The sequence below is a fragment of the Lepisosteus oculatus genome, chromosome 3 (genome assembly GCF_040954835.1).
Source record: "Lepisosteus oculatus isolate fLepOcu1 chromosome 3, fLepOcu1.hap2, whole genome shotgun sequence".
In the NCBI taxonomy this organism is placed as follows: Eukaryota; Metazoa; Chordata; class Actinopteri; order Semionotiformes; family Lepisosteidae; genus Lepisosteus; species Lepisosteus oculatus.
This window is the reverse complement of record NC_090698.1, coordinates 58,196,792-58,219,897: the sequence shown is the minus strand read 5'-3', so window position 1 is coordinate 58,219,897 and position 23,106 is coordinate 58,196,792. Positions and strand designations below refer to the sequence as shown.

Genomic DNA, 23,106 nt, shown 5'->3' with positions numbered 1-23,106 from the left:
CCGTAATGATTAGAAGTCGGTGGAATTTTCACCTTAAGCGGTAATAAAAGTACAATATTTTAAGAAAGTTCATTATCTAGTTTGAGCTGCCAGTACACATCTTTCTCATTAAAAATTGTAAATATTCTTTTCAGACCAGCTCATGCTTTATTTTTTCAGGTATGAACAATGCTGCCACTTACTAACTTTATTAAAATCTCTTGGAGTTCAAGTACATCCCAAGCCAGCAATTTTATATGGTCTCGTGGTCTTAAGTCTTTTGTCTCAAGTTTTGTAACTTTGTCACTCCAATTGGCTGTATGTGATGCAAAGTGATTTAGATTCATTTGTATATTTTCCTACACCTGGAATTAGGGAAACAGTGTCGTCAATGTAAATGTTGTGTAGGCCTTTTTCCTCTGGATAAAGAAACTGCTTTGTATTAAGTATTTCTCCTTTATTTGCTCTGAGTTCATTTTGAAAGTGATCCACTTTTCTTATGTGGTCCAGAGCTCTGTGTACTTGTCTACTCAGCTGGGGGAGACAGATGAGGCAGATGTTGCCTTCCAAATTTGCCACAATGTCGTTTTCACCTTTTTTAGCTTGGAGTTCGTATAGCTACACAAATGAGCAGCCTAAACCAAACTTCATGTCTTGTGGCCTCTGTGTTAGACTACAATTAGGGAACGCAGCACAACAACTTCAGGCAAGTCTCGTTTTACGCCAGATGCTCAGTGGTTCATACCAATTTAAACTGAAATGTCATTATTATCAGTATTATTATTGGTATTTAAAAGTCCTAATCTCACCCACCTCTGTCCATAAATATGTATAAGTATCATGTTTCTTACTCTTCTGTGCTTTGTGCATTATATCCTTCACTCCTTGTTGGCTCATGGAGCAGCTCTCTGGCTCTTCCCTCATTAAAGGTTCTGACTGCCTGTCTTTGCGGATGTATTGTCATTCTCGTTTTTAGTTAGATTTTGACCAAATCACTCTCACTCTCTTATTGTTATTCTTCACTCATTCACTTATTCTGATTCTTTGCATTGAGAGGAGCTCCTTAAACCACAGATCTGATATTGACAGTAGGACATGACTACAACTCAATCACAACTCCAAAATTCCCACGTGCTGCTGGGCCCCACAGTTCATAATTAAAAAAGAAATTTAGAAACAGAAGCATTTTTTTGCACAGAACTCAGACAAAGTTCTGCAACCATCTGCTTTCACAGTTTTGGGAAACGACTTGACTGCTCAGTCTTTGCTTTCTGGCTTGCCAAAATTCCATTCCTCCCCTTCACCTGATGGTTGTCTGATTTGCAAGCATGTTTTTGCAAGTTTTGCAAGTTTACAAGTGTGATGCTCACAGTCTTCTAAGTTGACACCATCCATGTAATGAATTTACTTACTCAAAACTCACACGAGGTCTTTGTCTGGATATTCTTACAAGATCGAAATTATCACAGGTGCTGTAGCTCTTATGTATACAGTATTTACTGCCTCCACAGGGATTTGGATCAAATTTAAAACTAAGAAAACACTTTACATATTAATGTGAAATCTAAACAAGAGCAGGGCTTGCATGTAATTAGCAAAACAAACTATACCTGCACATTGGAAAATTCTCAGCTAGAAGAGACTACTTATAAAACAGATCTAGGTGTCTATGTTGACATGCCATTTACATCATCATCCTGATGTAAATGTGGGGAATCAATTAAAAATGTAAACAAAATTCTAGGACACAGATTTATATATGTAGAATGTAAATGTTATGTTAAAGTTGTATAGCCTGTATTTAGGATACTGTGCACAATTCTGGTTATTCCAGTAAAGACATGGAATGGAATCAGTCCAGAGAAGAGCAGCTAGATACAGTACATCCCAGAGTTTGAGGGAATTAATGTCCCACACAGATAGGTTAAAAGAACTGAACCTCTTCTCTGTTCAAGACTGAAGACTGTGAGGGGACCTGATTTAAGTATTCAAAATCCTCAAAGGCTTTGACAAAGTATTTAAAATTTAACCACTTTAGAATCAACAATGAAACAGGAACCTAAGGACACCAGTGGTAAATACATGGAACCTAGAACAGGAAACGCTTCTTTAGGCAAAGGCTTATGGGAGTAAAGAATATGTTATCCTGTCACACTGTTAAAGCTGAAACTCTGGTGTCTCTCAAGAAATGAATGAATGAGAACTGTGGATCAACTAGTTTCTACAGTAATTACCACATGGGCCTGGTGGGCCTACTGGTCTCTTTGCATTTCTTATATTGTTTTGTTTGTGACCTTGGTCCTTAAGGACCTTTGCACGTTAAAAACACTTCAAGAGAAATGTTGAGGCCTTTTCTCAACAAAAAACAAAAGCCTAGCTCTCCTGCAGGCTCTAACTGAACATTTTCTGTCCCTTTCTATAAATACCACCAGGCAGCTGGGACACTTCCCAGTCCCATAACATGAGTCTCACTCTGATCTATTTTATGTCAGCTGCCCTCCGCTTTGTCAGGTCGGACTCTGCTCTCTTTATCTGCCAGCTACAAACACTTAACAGAAACACGTCTGGCTTCCTGGCCAGCAGAGTCTAAGGCTGTGTCCCAAAATCCACACTTGCAATCTCACGGACTTCATATTGCGCGTTGCCGCTTGGGTTTGCAAGGGCTCAGAATGGCCCATTTCTGATTTGTGGTTCACAAGGGCACTCATGATCACACCCAATGAGCCGTTTTTGTGCCCTTCTCATGAGAAAGCATTAGACCAGACTCCAGAGAAGGGTATTTCCCAAAATTCCTTGCAAAAGTGGGACATTTCATGTCCTAACCTATCACAACTGAATAAAGTTGCCATGGAGAAGAAACTATTCATACGTCTAATATTTATTGTAAAAACAATTTAATTAGGCTACTTTATATTCAGATGTTTTCTAGGGATGAATTGCTGACATACAATAAAGCTAGTATTTTAACTGACCACCCCATTTTGACTGATAAATATTAGCTTACCTAGGGAGTATTTTGTGCATAGAAAGACGTGTTTTATAGTACAAAGCTTTGAATATACAGAGAGAGGTGTTGCCAAGTTTATTTTTTTAGTTAACTTCATCCCTTTAGATTGGAACGTGTCAAATGTGAATTAAAGACTTTATGTTTCTTGTACTGTCACTACTTTTGTGCAGGGACAGGCGAGGCGATACGCAATTTTATTCAATTGTAAGCGGAAAATGAACATCCCTTCTTGGGACATCGAAACATGGATTCAAGAGCACATATTAAAGCAGCAACAACAGGAAGCATTTGACAGAGAACCTAAGGCTTCCTTTTGTTGGTGTGATTTCTTGTTTGGAAATGGGGACTGTCTATCTGAAACTTCACTAGTATGAAAAGGAAGTGACTAAGTGACTAGAACCTGTGTAGATTTGCAGAGGAATGTTCTGGAAACTCAGAGAGGGTCTTTTGAGTGGAGTCATGGAAGAGAGACCTTATTGCAGAAGCCGATAAGGAGATTATCTCCCCGGCAGTACTGATATAGTGGGCGTGAAGATGTCAGCAGGTAGTTCAAAGAGGAGCGTAAAGCTTTCCGTTTTTTGTGGTTTGTGTTATTTTCACCTGCACTGTAAATAAAAGAGCACTGGTTTGTGGCTGATGGCTGCATGTGTCTGTTTTCCTGGGCCCACCTATTTTAGGATCCCTTGAAAGCACCAACCCCTGACTGTCACACTTTGCTATGGTGCTGGTTCTGAATACCCCCAGGGAGATATTTTCTTGCAGTCCATATATTGTACCAGTACTACTTTATAATGTATAGGTAGACACTGTCATATTACATTAAATTAACAAAGTGTACACAGGGATTTCACATATTAACTGATAACTTGTTTTGTGGATTTAATGAAATTCCTGCTTGTTTCTTTTTTTGCTCTTATTGCATAAACATTTCTTCAATTTTTACAATATTGAAAATAATGGTTACAGTTAACAGCAGTTATTTAATTTAATGTGCAGACTTCATGTAATGTTCCTAATGTGTATTTGGGGTTTTGGGGTCTTGTGTACAGCTCCAATATTAGAACACAACTGCTTTGGAAGTCATAACGTTTGCCCAGCAGAAAACTGCACGAGAAGAACACAAAAGATTGTGCTAAAGATATGTGGTGAAATGGACACCCATTTTATTTCTTGCAATCATGTCTTATATGCACCATATATATATACACACACACTTTTTATTTGCAAGTTGGAACTACTGATACAGTATGTGTCACGGAAGCCGGGTTGGTCTCCATTGGAGGGTGATGTTTAGACCCTGTGCGAGGCGGCAAATCCAGAAAGAGGACCATAGACAGGGTTCAGGGAAGAGACACAGGCTTTATTGGTGCTCACAGTGAAGTAGGGAAGTTCGTGCAGAAGTGCGGGGAAAATCCGAAGGCAAACATACCCAAGGAAGTTCAATGGGCAGTATGGAAGCAGTCCATAAGTCCATTGCCGGGAAATCCATCAGGTGACGCAGACAAACAGGACCACAATGACGAGACAAGAATCCAGGAAATACAGAACTCCCTTCCAAGCCTAGGGCAGGAAGGAATAAACTTCTATAGGAAAGCTAAAACAAGGCACACCGGGACATAATGCGGCTAATAACTAAAAAGAACAACATGAGAAGGTTGTAGCGTCCTCTGTAGGAGAGGATGGTGACCGTAACACTAACAGTATTTAATTAGAGTAAATACCCGTCATCACAAGCAGGATTCTCACGGATGAAAGTAACAGGATATTTTTATATTAGGTTCACTTGCGAATATAAATAGCTTTCAAAAGCTAATTATTACCTCAAAGTTACATTAGTGTAACTATAATCAAAGAGAAACTGTTTGCCTGCTGCTGATTCAATACTAACACGCAACATGTTCTATTTTCAGTTCTGACGCGTTTTTCTAATGATTTCTAATGACGAGTAATGATTTGTAATTGTGAAGCACGGTTTCATATTGTCATGCCCAATTTTTGGAAAATACTTCCTTAAAGCTATTTTTGAAGTTGGTTTCACGGTGTGTGCTGATTTCTTGGAATATGAAGTGAATTAAAAATATTCTTCGAAGAAATGGTGGGCAACTACAATGATTAAATAGTGCAGTTGCCTTCCTCAAGTTCCGCTATTTTCCCTTTCCTTCCTACTGCTCTAAATTGGCGATGCTGACCATCTCCCAGGTGGTGCAGTTTTTCTGTGGAGGAAGTGCGGTTTGCCACTTTTAAGTAAAACGCTCTGAGATCCTTTGAGATGAGAAACGATATATAAATGCACGTAATCTAGTTTTCTAGCACAGTCAATTCATAATCTGGTTTGATTTTATTTTATTTATTTTGGTAGATCTGACACCACTGTCAGTTTATGGAGCACATAGACATAAATGTGAAAACCGCCAGAATTCATCCTTGTCGGGTAGAGCGGTAGGGTACAGAATCTCGTTAGTTATAGCAATTCTTGGCAAAGCTGGTTCTGGTATGTTAGTATTGTCAGTTATTGTAGTTAAATCCGATTTCGGGTCTGGGGGGTCTGAGGTCAGCTTGAAGGACTTGCTGGGAGGGTTCCCCTGGCTTACAGTCTTGGCTGGTGTCGCATTCAGAGGAGAATTCACAGACTTTAATGTCACCTGCTGGCCACGAGAGGGATTGCAGCCCAGAGACAGGGAACACTTGGAGAATGGTGAATTTCCCTGGTACATAGTTTTGCTAAGAAACTGTTGATTTAATCATTTATTTTGGCTCACAAAATATATGTGTATTTTATTTATTATTTTATGTCATTTTGTCTTTCAGTGTTTTATTTTGACTGTCTTGTTTTCGTTTGCTTGAAAGCTTCTCTGCACCATCTGGTAGTTGGTTAGTTCTTGATTGAACCTTAAAACACCTTTATAACAGCCACCCTTGTTTACCTCAGAGCTGATTCAGCCTCGGTAATCAGCAATATTTCTGCGACAGCGGGAAGTCTTGTAATGCACCCTAGTCTTTGTATGTCATGACATGTACTGTAATTTGCATATAAATTACATTTTCAAAGGGAAGACCCCGTTTGCTGAAAAACGTCTCGAAGATTGAGCCAAAACAGAGACCAATAAAAGAAAAAAGAAAAAATCAAATGTGATGTACAAAGTTCAGTTTCATTCATTTAGACATAGCATTTCCAATTTGGAGAAAAACAGATTACTGGCAGATAAGGCATCTAAGTTTAAGTTTAGAAGAAACACAATACAACCTAAAGAACTCTTTAAGTTGAGTTATGAATTTAAATCTAAACAGAACTCATCAATGAAATTAAAAGCAACCGAAGTTCATACAGGATGATGCTGATATTGTGAATTTGTTGTGCTATATGATTATTATAAGTAATTTATTTTAAACATGTTCAAATGTATTTGTAAACATTTTTGGAAGCTCCTGAGAATTTTTTGCTTTGTCTGCTTGTACAGTATTTCTGCCTCCGCAGTTACACCCAGAAAGGGTCTATATGAGTAATATAGAAGCACCAAAGTAAATTAGTAAATTAGTTTTCAGCTCCTTCATAGGTAACAGAAAGAAAACATAATCCCAGCCTCCCTGATGAGTAATGATGGTTGGGCAGCAGTTTGGAGAAGTGTCTAAGGTTCTAGACTTGCCACTAAATGCTTGTGAGTTGAAATATGATGTTAATTCATGTAACCTGAATTGCTCCAGTAAAATGGCCATTGATTAAGTTGAATAAGTGGATGTAAATGTAAGGCACTTTGGGTAGAAGTGTTTTCCGAATAAAAAAATAATACCTAACTTTGTAAGGAAATTTTAATCACATTTTCAATTGGAATAGGTTGCATATAAAATGTGCTTCGACTTGACACGAAGGAAACAAACCATTCACCGAGAGATGTTGAGAAACAGGCTAGGCTACCTTCACCTGAGAATGGCGTTGGACGTGCAGTGGAATTGATGTGCTTTACATTAAATTTAGGGACCGCCAGATGCCTCAGCAGGGTCTACAGCCTGTAGCTATAGACAGGAAGATAATGGCATTATGAATCATACTGTATTTATTGTGATGAAGGCTGGGAGAAAGGGGCTCTAACCCAGCTATTGTATGTGATAATCCGGTATCAATGCCCCTTGTTAATACTAAGCTTTTTCGGCGTACGTTTCATATTGCAGATGGCATGATTTATTTAAGATAGTGGAGCCGACAAAAATTAAATGATGCTGGGAAGGAATGGAAGTTTGAAAGGCATTTGTTTCTTGCTTTGACCTAAAAAAAATCATAATGTCGTAACCTCTGCGTTACTAACCTACAGTACATACTGTATAGGCCGTGTCTTAAAATATGAAAAGTCAAACCAGTCTGGCCCAAAACTGACAATAAACGTGCTGCAAAAGACTGCAAATTGGGTCACCTTCAGGAGAAGAAAAGCCGTGGGAGGTGTTGCAATCAATCAGCAAAGGGTTGAAAGCGAGTTATTCTGGCAATCAGCCACAGGACCCTGCACCTCCTTTCACAGCTAATTATCCAATACCAGAGGGTGTCTGAGCTGGCTCCTGCTTAAAACCGCACAGAAATATGCCTCTATTAAGAAAAAACAGCCTAAATAAACAGTGATACCACTGAGAAAGCAAATGTAAATTATCTCAAATAACATCCCTTGCTATGTGGATGATGGTATAGGATTTGAGAACAGTTAATTAAGCAAATAACTTAATTTGCATGGAACACACAAATAGGTTTAATCTGTCTAAATGTTTTTTATTATTATTATTATTATTATCATCATCATGAAATTACCAAAATAACCGAGGGCAGTGTGGTGGGTAAGTCTTTGAAAGGCTGGGGGTTCACTGCAGACACTGCGGTTGTGTCGGGGAGAGTTCTTTTCGGACCCTAGGCAGATGACACAATCCAGGATAAAGTGAGAAAACACGGGGAAAAAAGCATGCAGGATACGGGGATGAGAATAGGGGGGGCATGTCCATGGAGCACTGGTGGTCGGGGGAGGTGTGGCCGAGGCAAACGATCCAGGGATGAGTCAAACGGGAAATCCAAAACGGCGCAAAAAGTCCAAGGCCAGGCGATCCATCTGCGAACGACGATTAAAATCCAGAACCAGGTCGGAGCCGGCAGGGGAAACTGGAACAGAAACTAAGGCCACAATGGAGCCAGGCACATCCAGGTCCTGGGCTCGCATGATGCGGGAACCAATGCAGAGCCCGGATTAGCGTCAGTGTCTGGCTTTTAAGGGGGAACTGAAAAGGGGCTGGAACAGGGAACAGGTGGGGGAGATGAAACTAACAAGGAAGGGCTGGAGCGCCCTTAAGAGGAGGGGTAACGATCGTGACAGGTTGTCCCCTTGTGCCAGGTACTTGATCCCAGTTTCTCCAGTCTACCCAGCTGTATGCTGGTCTAATGTCTTATTCTGGATGGGGTAACATGCTCTCTAGCTCACTTAACACTAGAGAAACCAGAATGGGCTTTAGCCCTGGTACCAATTTTGTTCTTTTTTTACTAAATCACAATTACAAAATTCAAGAGTAAGTAAACATATTGTGTATAGTTTCTGGTTGTGAGTAGTACCAGCAGAAGACCTCAAACAGATATTCACTGTTCACCAATTCTTACTGATCTTGAAAAAAGGATGAATTCATTCAAATGTACAAGATAGTTATTCCACGGATATTTCCATCTCATCAGAAGATTTATCAGTTTATTTTGAAACATGGCGATTACGTTTGTTTCTCCAGAATAATTAGGAAACTCCAACAGAAAAAAAGCAGACGGTGTTTTAAGGCAAAAATGGTTTAAATCAGCTAAAGTATAATTAGCTTTGAAGTGAATTGAAATATCACTAGAAGTGCTGCCAGATAGTGACAATTCATTAGTTTCTAAATTACACAGACTTAGCTTGATTGAACTTTGCAAGTGTTTGAACATAAATAGAAAAGGTACGAATAAATTGTGGAAACCTTTGTCTTTTCAAAGTATTGTGTCAAAGATTTCAGACTTAGGCCTTTGCAGTGGAAGTCAGTATATTGTTCCTTAAACTGACGCAAAATGTCATTGTTATAGTATCGTGTGTTCTTAGTTCTAAAAATGTGCATTTTATTCTCACGACATGAATAAATTCTGGAATAGAACTGAGAGTATAAAACAGCTATTTGGTTGTTTCTACATGTATCTACAGTATCAGCTGATTTTATTTCACTCATGTAAACACAATGAATAAATACAACCAAAAATGCTCTTCTGTTTTAAAATGCCAAGGTATTGCCAGCTCACAACATAAGAGAATTCGCTTAAATAAATCCTAAGTAATATCTGCCTTTGCAACCACAGATAACTGTGTTCAGAATGGGGTCAGAGGGACATCAGGACATTGACCTGGCCATCCTAACAGCTCTTCTGAAAGGTAACATCTTACTTCCTCCAATATATCTTCTGTGAAATGTAAATCACACAACATACCACACTCGAAGAAGGCTCCACAACCGAAATGTTGTGTTTCTTTTCTTCTCTTTACAATATTTGTGAAGAGTTTTAAAATCATTTCCACTGCTACAGTATGATTTCATACTGTATAAATATATTTATTGTGAATATTGTTACTGCGCTTTAGTTTAACGGCCTGTAATATTTTATAGATATTTTGTCCTAAGTAATGCCAGAGCTATTTCATTTTTATAATATACACACACTATATTCTAAAGTAACCACTAAATTCCAGAGAGTGGCTCCAGACTAATGAACGTGTAAGAGTGCAGGGAGAGTACAAGCTGTTAACGTATGTCCCCAGACGCAGAGCAAACTGCTCAGGTACTGTCGGTATTGCAGCTTGGACTGTTCATAATGAAGATCCTTGGTTTGGCACATCACAGCTTCGTGTAACATATGGTTAGAGACTTACAGGAACGGGGCTTGAGATTTGAAACACTCTCTCTGTCTCAACTGACATAAAAGTCACTGTATCTGCACTGGAATTATAGAGAGGAGCAGGTCCCAGAGAGCAGACCTGAGCAAAAATCCCTGTCCTACCTCAGTGCCCAGCTGCTGTTGTAAATCAGTCTATATAGCAACTAGCAAGAGTCATGAAATAGTAGCAGCATCTGATGTCTTGTAGAGCAGTAACCAGCTATTTACGCAAAGCAACACTTGTGCTTAAATGAGAAGACCTTTTACTGTGGTTAAAATATATAATCTATCACATTCTGTCTAGCATACATTCAATATGGAGATGCTGAAATTACATGACCAATGTTAGTGAATAATCAAGTTGTATAAATAAATCTGCATACTGCATAAGGTGTATAACCAAACATGTTAAAGACACGCAGGAGAGTAAGAGAACAATGTACTGTATTAGCAGAGGAAAAAGATTTTGTATAATTAATGATTTCGCTGTTCATATTATCCTCATTTTACTTTTTCTTCAAAACTTTTTTAAAACAACCTTTTTTATTTTTGTGAATTTGAGTATACACATTACCTTTGAGGATTAAGTAAACTGGAGCATAAGAAACCTCTTCTCCAATTTTCTCTTCCATTTTTTAACTGTAGAGAACAACCCTGACAGCTGCTTTGGGTCTAATGCACACAGGGCCTCCAGAGACGAGTGTCTTCAAAAATCATGTGTTTTTTTTTAGCTGTAGGGTAACAGGCTAGGATGTGTCCTCTAAACTGAACATAACATATAGCTCAGGTAGCTCTCGTTTACTTTGCAAAATCTCAATTTAAGAGATATTCATTCTATTTCATATTTGCACACACATAGAACATATCTTGAAGATCACACATGAGCAAGATTAGTTGTAGTATTGCATTGAAAATAAGTAGTGGCTGTACTTTAATATGAAACTCACCAAGAATTATGTTTTCATGTTGTTTTTAGGAAGAGAAGCGGATACTTAATCTTTGTATTAATTATATTTTTTCCACAATTAGATTTATTAAAATAAAGATTGATACTGACATCTTGGTCAATCTGAAACAGAATGGGATCTTGATTTTAAAAATGGAAGGCAGCGTTCAAGATCTTATGTTGTTTCCTGATTTTTTAATATAACACCTAACGGCTAGGGCTGTCATTCCCTCAGCCAGGTGAATTAGTGCCAAACATTGAAATATTAAGTACGCTCTCCCATTATTTTCATTTTCTCATCATGTTAGAATGTCAAGTATTTGACAGAGCTGCTGAGTTAGGGTCTGGCTGAAGAACTGAAATACAAATTTGCATCTATATTCAATTGTATTGCTTCACCTCTTTCATGCTCTGCAACATGTTGTTCTGTGTGCTCTGATTCTTCCGTTTTTCCCACATTACATTCTTTTTTGTATCCTTTGACATTTAGTGTAGCCCTTTAAATCATTTTGCCTTTTCTCTTCCTTGTTTCTTTTCCATTCAGCTTCTTTGTTTTTCATCACTTCTGTTAGTTTTTTCAGAAAGTGCAACGTGTCTCCCTTTCCCATTTATTATTGTCTCGCTAAATAATGGTGTTCTGCTAAAATACACTTAATTTTTTTTCCCAGTCAGTGTACAGTGTTTGGTTACGTTCACACTGTATGGTCTCTTGCATGTTTAAAGTCACTTATTTGCACATCTTAAATGGCCCAATTCTCTCGGACAGGATGCACGCTGCACAAGCAGAACTGTGAAAAACTGAATGGAAAATGAAAAAATGTTCTCCAGAGCCACTTATGAACAACAGTTGAAGGCTGAAATGACTTAACAACGTTCTGTGTTTGTCCAAACTTGTGAAAAAATGAATTGCACATTATCTTCATTTTTAAAGATTTTAAGTTAAGGGATCTAGTTAATTCATGACCTGTTTTAGGAGAAAAAGATAATACAAAAATATTGAAGACAATATTAATTTTATACCCGTTTCAATTTATCAGGAGGGGTTACTTTGAAAAATTCAGCTTCGCTTAATTCCAAATAGTCACCAGAAAAATTAATAAAAAATGAATTTTCCTGTTTTTTTCCATTAATCATTTCCTGAATTCCTCCTTCTTTTTCTGTCATTCTGCAGGAGCAAATGCCTCTGCCCCAGACCAGCTGAGCTTAGCCTTGGCCTGGAACAGAGTGGACATAGCCCGCAGTCAGATCTTTATTTATGGACAACAGTGGCCGGTAATGCATAACTCCACACTGTGATTTTCAGAATTGACAGCTTCTTTTAGATTTTCAGATCAAGTCCTTGGTTAAAGAATTTGAAACATGATTGGCCATCTGCCTTCATAATTCCAAAAAACATTTAGAGACGCTTCAGAATCCTTCAGTATTGCCAGAAGGATTAAATTGCATTAGTTTCCCTGGTTTCAAAAAATGCTTGAATGTTAGGGATGAATCCTTCCCAAAGCTGTACACAACTGATTGACAAGCATGTATTAACAAACAAAATAATGGATGGCACCAAAAAATAATATTCTCAGATTTAAGAAAATATTACTTATTGCTTACTTATTCGTATTATAATCCTATAAATATATTTCATTCTTATCTTGAAACAGTATTAATATGCAAGTGTTATAAATGCTTTTGTAATTTTGAAAATGTGAAGAAAGTAAATGTAAAGAAGATGGAAAACGTAACCAGCTGTGTTGGTTCACAGGTGGGATCCTTAGAGCAGTCCATGCTTGATGCCCTGGTGTTAGACAGAGTGGATTTTGTGAAGCTGCTGATAGAGAATGGGGTCAGCATGCATCGCTTCCTCACCATCTCCAGGCTTGAGGAACTGTACAACACGGTAGACCACTGAACTGAAATCACTTATGTTATTCATGGTATTGCAGTAATCCGCTCCACATCATTAAGTCCATTTGAAAGACCAGCGTCGGCAGCTTCTGCCTCTGAGCAAACCCCCAGAGGAAATCTACCAAACCACAGGAATAAAATTAGCATACTGAGCAAATTCTGCTGTAATGGCTTGCTGCCACTATTATCCAGCCTTAGAGCTCGAATCTGAAGAAAAAAACATGCGGAAATATCGTTTCTATTAGCATAAATGTGGATCTCAGCAGTAGAAAGCCTTGTCTATGCTACCCAAGACCATTTTCGAAATAGTTACTGTAACCTGCTTCTCACGCTCATTGTCTGTTATTACACCCTATATTTTTAAGCACTTTTGATAGCAATTAGATCTGTTCTCCAGTGCAATTGAATTCCATGGGACTGCAGCTGGGGTGCGAACGGTGGCTCGGTGGTTTTTTAATTCCTGCCTCACAGCACTGTGGCCCTTTGTTCAATTCTGGACCTGGGGTGCTATCTGCGGGCAGTTTGTAGGTTCTCCCTGTGTTTGTTTGTGTGGGTTTCCCCTGGGTGCTCTGGTTCTGTCCCACAGTCCAAAGACGTACAGGTAAGGTTAATTGGCTTCTGGGAAAACTGGCCGTGGTGTGAGTGTGAGCCCTGGCGTCACTGGCCAGGGTGTACCCTGCCTTGTGTGTGGTGCTTGCTGGGATAGGCTGTGGCTCCCCTGAGACCCCGTACTGGATAAAGTGGTGAGAAGATGAATGGACAGATGGAAAATGAATTACCGCCCTGATAAAAGTGTAACGCAATCACATACTGTACACTTGGGTATTATCTGGGGAATTAAAGATTAGTCTTACAAACTGTATATATCTATACAACCCTTTGTATCTGAAGAAGGCGTGCATTTTCTTGGTTTAGTCAATAGCATAGCCATGTATACCATGATTCCAATTAGTCAGCGTCCTGAATGGTGATATTGTTCTTTCCTTCGCTTTGTTTTTTTAGAGACATGGTCCATCAAACACTTTATACCATCTAGTCAGAGACGTCAAAAAGGTAGGATTTATCACATCCTCGTGTGCTTGGAGTGCTCACAGTGTCATTCATGGTGCTTCCATGCACAGTATCATAGTTTATTTGCTGCCTATTGCTTCTGGCTGATAGTGAGCCTCCTCTTTCAAAAATGTAGAAATGTCTGGAGTTCTGGTCAGCCTGACCATGATTTCTTCAAGTCTGATGAAGTAAGTAATGCTTTATTCTGAGTGTCATAAATAAGGTTTCAATGCAGCATATACGATACATATAATACACAAACTCATTAATTGTCAGTCTTTAACATGTAAAAGTCAGTAGACACTGAATATCCAATATCTAACTAGTGTCTGAAGACTTCTGATCCTGATAGTTATTTAAGCCAGTTCAGTGATACACAGTTTCAGTACAGCACTTGCTTTTTGTTGAAGAAGAATTAATTGTGGTTTTTTGTTTACATTTCATGTAAATATTTAACCTTTTTATGACTTTTAGAATAAGGCATTACACACACTGTTTCCATTTGGGCTGCTTCTGCATTGAGGTTTGAGAAACAGTCAGTTCTGCTCATTTCCCCACAGACGGCTGCTTTTCAGTGCATGAGTTTTTATCCAGATGGAGAATCATCAAAATACATTAATGAAATACTTACAATTCACTAAGAAGGTATAAAAATATAGCATTAATTTGAGGTTTATTAGTCTGTTTTCTGGTTAGATTATACCCTGTATCTTACTTCAGATGAACTCTATTATGACAATTCTTACTTTATGATTAACTGAACAATCTTCTATTTCTTCACTTTGCACATCAATATACATGGCTTGCATTTTTCTATCTATATAAGTAGAAGAAATAGATATATGTCCAGTAATATAAAAAATGCTTTTCATTGGTTTGTATCTTTCTAACAATATTATATTTTTTAAAAAGGAATGTGTAAGACGAGAGTTTCTTTTTTTACACGGGATTTAGAAAAAACGGCATTATGCAACAGAAGCTGTGAGCATAATGTGCCACTAATGGACTTTGTCTGGCAATATATGCATAATGCATTTGATTTTACTCTTCTTTGACGGTGTCATGATGTCGTCTGCGTATTTATATACACATTTACACAAAATCTTGAAAAATGTATTTGTTTTTGCTGAATTTCGTTATTATTATGATTATTATATTATAATTATTCGCAACAGAGACATTTACGATCATTGCTCGGTTGCTTTTGTCTGACCTGTCGCGCGCCTTGGCCAGCTTCCGTCACGTTCTGTGGCACCGTCTGTCACGTGATCCGTTTACAGTGCCGGGACATTGTAATATTGCCGTTTCCTCTGTCTTCATCATCGTACATCGCTGCAGAAGTCTTTGCTGTAAATGGTGGCTTGCTTCAGGCTGTATGCACAAGTATGAGTTGCTGCCTCTGTCCTTAAAAAAACTACTGTTACTGTGTTTCCCTGTAAAACTGCATACATACATACAAAAAAAACGACTTGCAATAATCCAGACTTCTTTAAGACACCATCTTTCTGATGTTTTTTAAGCATACAAATGTACTGATGCATGAGGTTTTAATTATCTAATAGTTGCCACCAATCTGATATTTTAGTGGCCAGGCCAACTTTGGTATATTTTAATATACTATAAATACTTTACTATTATCAGATGTTTTTCTTGTACTGAAAAACAGTTGAATCCAGCCGCCACTCAATGAATGTTAGTGGACAGAAATACTTAATCATATTTCAGAATGACTGGTCAAAATTACATCCCACAAAGATTACGAACGCTTTATGAAGTCCCTGCTCGTATGACTGCCTTTTCAATACTTCCCACAAAATGTTAAATATTCCTTAAGAGGCCACCTGTATTGACTGACAGCAAATTCAAATCTTAAATAGGTTGCTAGACTACTTTAAAAGTGTTTTTGCACTAACTGAGCAACATTTTGAGATGAGCTGCATTTTATCTATAAAATAAAATGTATTATACTGTATGTGGTACACCTGCATTACATCCCAGCTTCAAGAGAATTTCAAAATTTGAATTTGCCTACCAAGGTAAAAATACAGTTACTGCGTCAAACTGAAGCATCATTCAAGAAAGAAGAATAGCACCAAAGACCCCAACAAACATTCCACGTTCACAGCTGAAAGTGGATGTAAGGTGCAGTTAGCAAAAGAATGTGTGTACTAATTCTGAGTTGGTTTTCATTATGACTGGATGTTTATCTATCTTAAATTCTTTTGAATATGCATTACCGTGTCTCTAAATTTTTTCTTAATTAATTAATTAAATTGAAGCAAGCTTGAAATTAATGTCTCAAAATGTTGCTCAGTTAGTGTAAAATCACATTTAAAGTAGTCTAGCAACCTATTTAAGGTTTGAATTTGAATTTATTATCTATCTATTGGTTTGAAAAACCTTTACCAGGTAAGGTAAACCTTTACCAGGCAATGCCAATGCATAAGGCAGTCTATACCATTACTCTATGGAGCTTTCTTTGCGGTGCTTAATTACTGCACATTCAAAAATCCACTTTATTTCAATCTTGCTTCAATTTAATTAGTTGACTAAGAAAAAATGTAGAGACTGTAATGCATATTCAAAAGAATTTAAGATTGACTTTGCACTGAACTGAGTCTTTTTGTGTGGTAAGCATTTCTTCTGCAGTTTTCTGAGTGAACAATTGTTGTTTTACAATATTGTTAGTCTAATCTGTTGGTTGTACAGTGCTACTCTTTAAGGGGGAGCAAAAATGATGTAACTAATGTAACTAAACACTGAACAAAGTTATTTGTAATCAAGTTTATTAACAGTAGGAATGATACTTCTTGCTTGTAGGCGGTAGTAGTTCAGGTGGGTAGCTGCGTCAGCATGCGTAGGCTGCAAAGGAACAAGTAATAGGTTTATTCCATGCTGAAAAAAAGAAGAAAGAGAACACAACGTTTCGGCCGTGGAGCCTTCTTCAGGCCTGCTCACACCTGAAGAAGGCTCCACAGCCGAAACATTGTGTTCTCTTTCTTCTTTTTTTCAGCATGGAATAAACCTATTACTTGTTCTTCTTGCTTGTAGCTTGAAATCTTTATAAGACTTGGGGTGAATTCATTATACTGTCTTCTTCAGTTTGGTTTGGTTTGCCTCTTTTCAAAATAATTTTAAAAATGTCTTGCGCTTTTCAAGACCTTTTTGTCATCTCCACTATGTAAGTGTTACAGCTGAGGCCACCGTTAATTCACAATTCTGATGCCATTTGTGATTGGTGTGCTATGGTAGGGGAATAAATGCCAGCCCAAGTGTCTAAAGTATTCTGGCTTCTCTTTTCTGAGCCATTTCATTATTTTAGATGTCATAGCTCCAAAGTCATCTTCACGTATTTCTGTTTACATTAAGTTAAGTTTCAGTTTAATTTTCCAAATACATAACACTAAAACCCTGCACAGATCTTAAAATGAAGATACGAGTGGACTGTAAATTTCTATTGTCAGTCAGTGTCAAATGTCAATGGAGCTGTTAACAGATTCCATGAGGGTGACTCTACTGAGAATGATCTTTGCAGGGTTTTACTGTGAAAAATGTCAATTTTTTTGTGCTACTGTTTCTTACTTACCCTATGTGTTCTTTCCAAGCAAGAATATCCAGGGTTCGGTTGGATCTATTTCAAGGTGAATCAGCTAATAACATATTTCTTTTTACCAAAGTTCTTTTTTGTGACGTTCTCTATCAAGTTAAAGATAAGAAGGTGGTTTCGCGAATCCAGCTTGAACTGAACTGCTTGTCGCTGTTTAGGGGAACCTTCCTCCAGACTACAGGATCAGTCTGATCGACATCGGGCTTGTCATTGAATATTTAATGGGAGGAGCATATCGCTGCAATTACACAAGGAAAAGATTTCGAACTCTTTACCACAATCTCTTCGGCCCCAAGAGAGTGAGTGCCTTGTTTTTTTTTTTTTCATGAGTGTAATAGTAGGGGGAGGGAGTTCTGACAAATTGTTGGACATCCTGGAATCCCAGGAAGACAAATTCGGTCGTTCGGTCACACTGTAATTACTTTAGAAAAGAGATGCGATCATATTTGAATATTATTGGGGTGACTCAGCTGAGGAGAACGACAACCCATCTGGAAAGCTGGGACTGTCAGAACCGACCCTTCCAGTAGGTTTACTGGGAGATAATCTGGAGAGGTGCTGCACGGGTGAAAAAGGGATGGAGGGAGGGAATGAAAATCAAAACTCACACAAGCAAGTAAGTGAATAAAGAGAAATATTTATATGTGGGAATAAGCAGGTAAGTGGGTGAGACTGGGTTTTGACCTCCTCTAAAAATCTGAATAAAACTCCATTTGACTTCATGATTTTCCCAAAAATGTACTGAGAAGAGGAGTTCTGCAAATAAAGGCTAGATACGTTCAATAAGTTAGAAGACCTGGATGGCTTGAAGCTGACATTGTGATTATGAGGGGGTTTCTTGTTGCTTATTTTTTCCTTTTCATTAATATGAGGACTCATCTGACAGTCATAATTGAGTTATTGGTAACTTTTTATCAATTATAATAAATAAAATATATATTTATATAGTATTTATAAGTACCTTGTAACCATTGAAACCAGAGATTCGCAGTTTGAATCATTCAAGTTTGCATGTACAGCATGTAGCCTCAGCATTCACTGTTTTCATATCATAATAAACCTGCAATTTTGAGGTCTGAACTCTGTCTCTTATTTCTTACAGCCAAAGGCTCTGAAGTTACTGGGAATGGAGGTATGTTGACTGGAGCTGAAGACTTAATGGCAATGGAAAATAATGCTTTGTAAAGTATATTCTGCTCTGTTACACATTAGTCTGTCAATGTAATGCTTTGGCAGCCACATAGCTCAGTTTTCAACAGCTTATGCTGTACCATCATGCATATTATTAGGATCCATGCCTTTTTACACTGAAATTTAAATTGAACTTCAATTCATGAATACATTAGTAGCTGTGGCAGTTCCCTCCACACAGCATTTCAGTTTCATTGGATTCCCTGCACGGTTTTCAGTAATGGAATGCAGTTTAATTATCGCTGTGTCAGACCTGGAGATGCAAAGAAATTGAACAAGACATGGGCATGTTACCCCTGAAAAAGGACACTGGATTGTTTGACCTGCAGAATTTCCATTTTGGCTAGTTCAGTGGTGGTGGTGGGGGGCTACAGATCTTTTGAAAATGTTATGCTTTTCGTATGCTGCATTAATTGTCTGCAACTCGTTGATTAGTGCTATTCTTGCTCAAGATCGCAACCTGCTGCTGAGAAATTTGGAAATTCTTTTAATATTATATGTAGATGACGACTAGCACAAGATCACCAATAAACGTAAGAAGGAGTAGTCACATCCTTGTTATACACATAATAAACATTATTAACTGTTCAGCTTGATGTAAAGCTTTTTAAATGAAAACAAGGGACCTACGTATAGTAGAAATCCGATACTTTGGTTCTACCTTAGCAAAGTCCGTCCATACAATCATTACATTCAGAATATCACAATCAAAATAAAATAATTTTCTAAACAGACACTTTTTTCAGAAATGTCTTCTAGAAATTAAAACTCTTGCAGTAGTTCATGGCAAACCCACACGGAGTACAAAAAGCTGATGGATTATGTAACATCAGTTTGTCTACATGATATTAATAATAATAGTATAGTAATTTGGTATGAGGGCAGCGAGTGGTTAGCATTGCTGTTTTGCAGTACTGGCACACATAGTTGAATTTCAGACCTGAAGTGTTAGCTGGGTGGAGTTTCTATGTTCTCCTCTTTCCCCAAGCAGTCCAAAAACATCTTGGAAAAATTAACCCTATTGCAGCTGTGAGTGTGTTTGCATCTGCGTAACTACCCCTGTGATGGATTATCATCCTGTCTGGGTGTACCCTGCCTTGCGCCTGTTATTTGCCAAGATAAGCTTACTCCCCTGCAACCCTGACAAAATATGGTTAGAAAGTTTTGTATTAAAAGGTGTCGTTTATATACACTACTGTTTGTTAGTTTGTATCCACCAGTCAAGCTGGTGGGTTTCTCATACTTTATCAATATCTGGTATTTAAGAAGGCCTGACCCCTGACCGTACTTCAACCAGTGAACTGTGACGTGAATACATGGCATGAATAAAGTGCCTTTCACCCACATGAGCAAACCCCCTCCACAAAAACACATCCAAGCAGAGTAACAACACATTTATGGCTCAATTGTCCTCTTTCGACAATATATCGTAAGTCTGTTGTTTTTTGTGGACTTCTCTCACTTTGATTCAGATGTCTAGGTTTTGGAAAATCAAAATGTAATATGGAATGTTTTACATATACTAGTATTTAGATCCACTAATTCTGGGACACCAAATAAAGCATAAAACATAAAGGCTGAAATTCTGTCTGCAAAGCAAATTGTGTGTATTTTTTTGTCTGGTGCTAAATTAGCCTTTCTTGTCTTTTGGGAACTTGCCTGAAAAACTGGATTACACACCACGCAGAGGAGCTGACATAAATGGAGGGTCTTGTTTTTTCGCCTTCAGGATGACTTGCCTATGAGGCGAGGAAGACAGAAGACCACTAGGAAGAGGGAAGAGGAGGTGGACATCGATCTTGATGACCCGGAAATCAATCATTTCCCCTTCCCCTTCCATGAGCTCATGGTGTGGGCGGTGCTGATGAAGCGGCAGAAGATGGCTCTGTTTTTCTGGCAGCACGGAGAAGAGGCGATGGCCAAGGCCCTGGTGGCCTGCAAGCTCTGCAAAGCCATGGCTCACGAGGCCTCCGAAAATGACATGGTTGATGACATCTCACAGGAGTTAAACCACAATTCCAGGTTGGTTTCCTGGTGGACTTACCACCAGTAGCTTCATATCAATCATTTTTGATGCAATGCCATTGTGCTATAGGCACTACAGTATATCAAAATTTGATTTAATGCTACTAACCTATAGTGTCTGACAACTGACATTGCACAATCATAAAAACTGAAAAACAAATCTAAAAATGTGAGATGTGAAATACTAGTAAAAATGTGCCCATTGGTTAAACACTGATTGTGAGAAGAATGAACTGTCTGTAAACAGTAACTGGTGGATAGTCTGAGTTTTCTCTAAGTGTTGTGCCCTCCCAGGATCCTTAAGCAGTCATGGTATTTCTGGATTTCACTGAAATGCAGTTGAGTTCAGTCAAAACGGCTCTACAATTTTACCTTAAAGGGAGATATCAGTCCCAATTTTTCAGACCGGTTAATATAACCTTTGAAACAAAATAAATTAAGTGATATCACAAAATTTAAAAAATTCTGGATCGAGCACAAAGTCATGAACTTTGCGAAAGTACTGTAAGTCACCATGTTGTCGCAAACCCTTGCTCTCGCCTTCGCACAAACTGTGACGTGAAGTGCCCCTTCCTGCTCACTAGTCACTGTAATGTACAAAACAGGTTGTGCAACAGACATTTCACCGCAGCAATGTTCCAATGTGCCAGCAAAATCATCTCAAAGTCAAGAGTAATATTTCTATTGGGTTAAAAGAAAGGTATTCAAAAGTCTGTTTGTTTACAATGTAATAGGGCCCCTTCACCTCACCAGAAGTTTGTTGTCAATCGCAGGATATGGTGTGAGCTATCCTTTCTAATCTTTCTAAATATAAAAATAGTGTTGCAGTTCACCACTAAAATGTAAATAAATTAACATATAAATTAAAATATATATATATATGTAACCCCCATCACCTAAAGCCTGTATGTGTGTGTAATTAGTATTGCTGAAGAGAAATGACTTCTGACATGGGTGACATATGTTCTGTAGGGAGTTTGGTCAGCTGGCAGTGGAGCTATTAGACCAATCCTACAAGCAGGATGAGCAGATGGCCATGAAGTTGCTCACCTATGAGCTGAAGAACTGGAGCAATGCCACCTGCCTCCAGCTGGCTGTGGCAGCCAAACACAGGGACTTCATTGCACACACCTGTAGCCAGATGCTGCTGACGGACATGTGGATGGGCAGGCTGCGCATGAGGAAGAACTCTGGGCTGAAGGTCAGGAACGCTAACCACCACACACTCAGAGTCAAAGCCTAAAAATAACGTATTTCTAGTAACACACGGACATTTTCATGGTTCAACCTGCCACACGTTCGTCTGAAGAAGATGTACCTTGCTAGCAAGTCCATCAACCAGACCTTATTAACTGAATAAACTCAAATTCAAATAAGGTTGTCAATTATTTTTTTTTATTATTTCCTACATTTTGTATGTATCTTAGTCTTTAGTTTTCTTCTTACCTTCTAATCTTTCCACAGTATATCCAGGGGTCTCAGTTTCTAATCTATATGATACACTTATATTACAGTCTTCTAGGAATTTTAGCTTCCAATTTTAGCAAAAACTCTTCCCCTTATTATAGTCCAGAATTATCATACATTTTAAATTGTTTTCTTCAAGGGGGTGAGTAATGCAACATTTTGCACTGTGAATCTAATACACCATGTGTCATATTTTTGTCATTGGTTTTTCATTATTTCACATTTTTTTAATTTTTTAATTTATCTTTTCAAAGTGTTAAGATATACAGATACAGTATGTAACATAATTATTTGTTTATATGTCTTTCAAAACCCAGCTGAAACCTTCCTAGTTAGATTTCTGTTTTATCCTTATTTCACCTCCCAGTCATTTCATGACATAAACAATCGATAGCTTCATTTCTACCTCCACATGTCATTTACACCCCTCTGTCAACATGAGTAAATATACATTTCAGAGCAAGACTGTTGTTATGCACAGGAGTACTATGTAGATGGGATTTATATTATTCCTTAGGAAGGTCAAGGTGCATCTTGATATGATAAATTACTTGATTACACTGGCTAAATTTCAATTAAATATGTATAGAGCTTACAACAAATTTCTCATATGAAATGGAGATCCACTGGAGACATTTTAAGTCTGTCAGCATGAATTCTACACTAATTAATATTTATCAGTTGTCTTAACCAGAACACTACTATATGTACTACTATATGGTGCTGAATGCTTGGCAGTTGGAAAGAGGGAAGATAACTTGATGAGAAGAACTGAAATGAGGATGTTGAGATGGATTCTGCAGATTTCAATGAAGGATAAGATCAGAAATGAAGAAATCCGTAGACGATGTAGGGTGGTGGATGTGGTTGAGAAGATGCGAGAGGCAAGGTTACGGTGGTATGGACATATCATGAGGAGGGACGTTGAGGAAGTAACAAAGAGGGTAATGGAATTTGAGGTGGAAGGTAACAGAGGAAGAGGCAGGCCTAGAAAGAGATGGATAGATTGTGTGAGAAAAGATATGGAG

General features: G+C 38.1%; 1 protein-coding gene and 1 long non-coding RNA gene across 9 annotated transcripts in view; one reads left to right on the top strand and one right to left on the bottom strand.

Annotated features, from left to right (window-relative positions):
- LOC138237732 (uncharacterized) overlaps positions 1–23,106 on the bottom strand; it is a 117,830-nt gene that overhangs the window by 68,485 nt on the left and 26,239 nt on the right. The window lies entirely within an intron of this gene.
- The window catches only part of trpm3 (transient receptor potential cation channel, subfamily M, member 3), a 227,348-nt gene that overhangs the window by 184,263 nt on the left and 19,979 nt on the right, over positions 1–23,106 (top strand). For 5 of the 8 annotated variants that reach the window (XM_015367487.2, XM_069187303.1, XM_069187302.1 and 2 more), the window contains exons 9-17: positions 9,324–9,396; positions 12,014–12,114; positions 12,596–12,730; positions 13,741–13,791; positions 17,394–17,429; positions 17,554–17,694; positions 18,498–18,527; positions 20,316–20,608; positions 21,584–21,812. In XM_015367487.2, coding sequence (XP_015222973.1) covers positions 9,324–9,396; positions 12,014–12,114; positions 12,596–12,730; positions 13,741–13,791; positions 17,394–17,429; positions 17,554–17,694; positions 18,498–18,527; positions 20,316–20,608; positions 21,584–21,812 — 1,089 coding nt within the window. The remainder of the gene's footprint in view (positions 1–9,323; positions 9,397–12,013; positions 12,115–12,595; positions 12,731–13,740; positions 13,792–17,393; positions 17,430–17,553; positions 17,695–18,497; positions 18,528–20,315; positions 20,609–21,583; positions 21,813–23,106) is intronic. The other 3 variants (XM_015367507.2, XM_069187305.1, XM_069187304.1) reach the window with 1 other exon arrangement.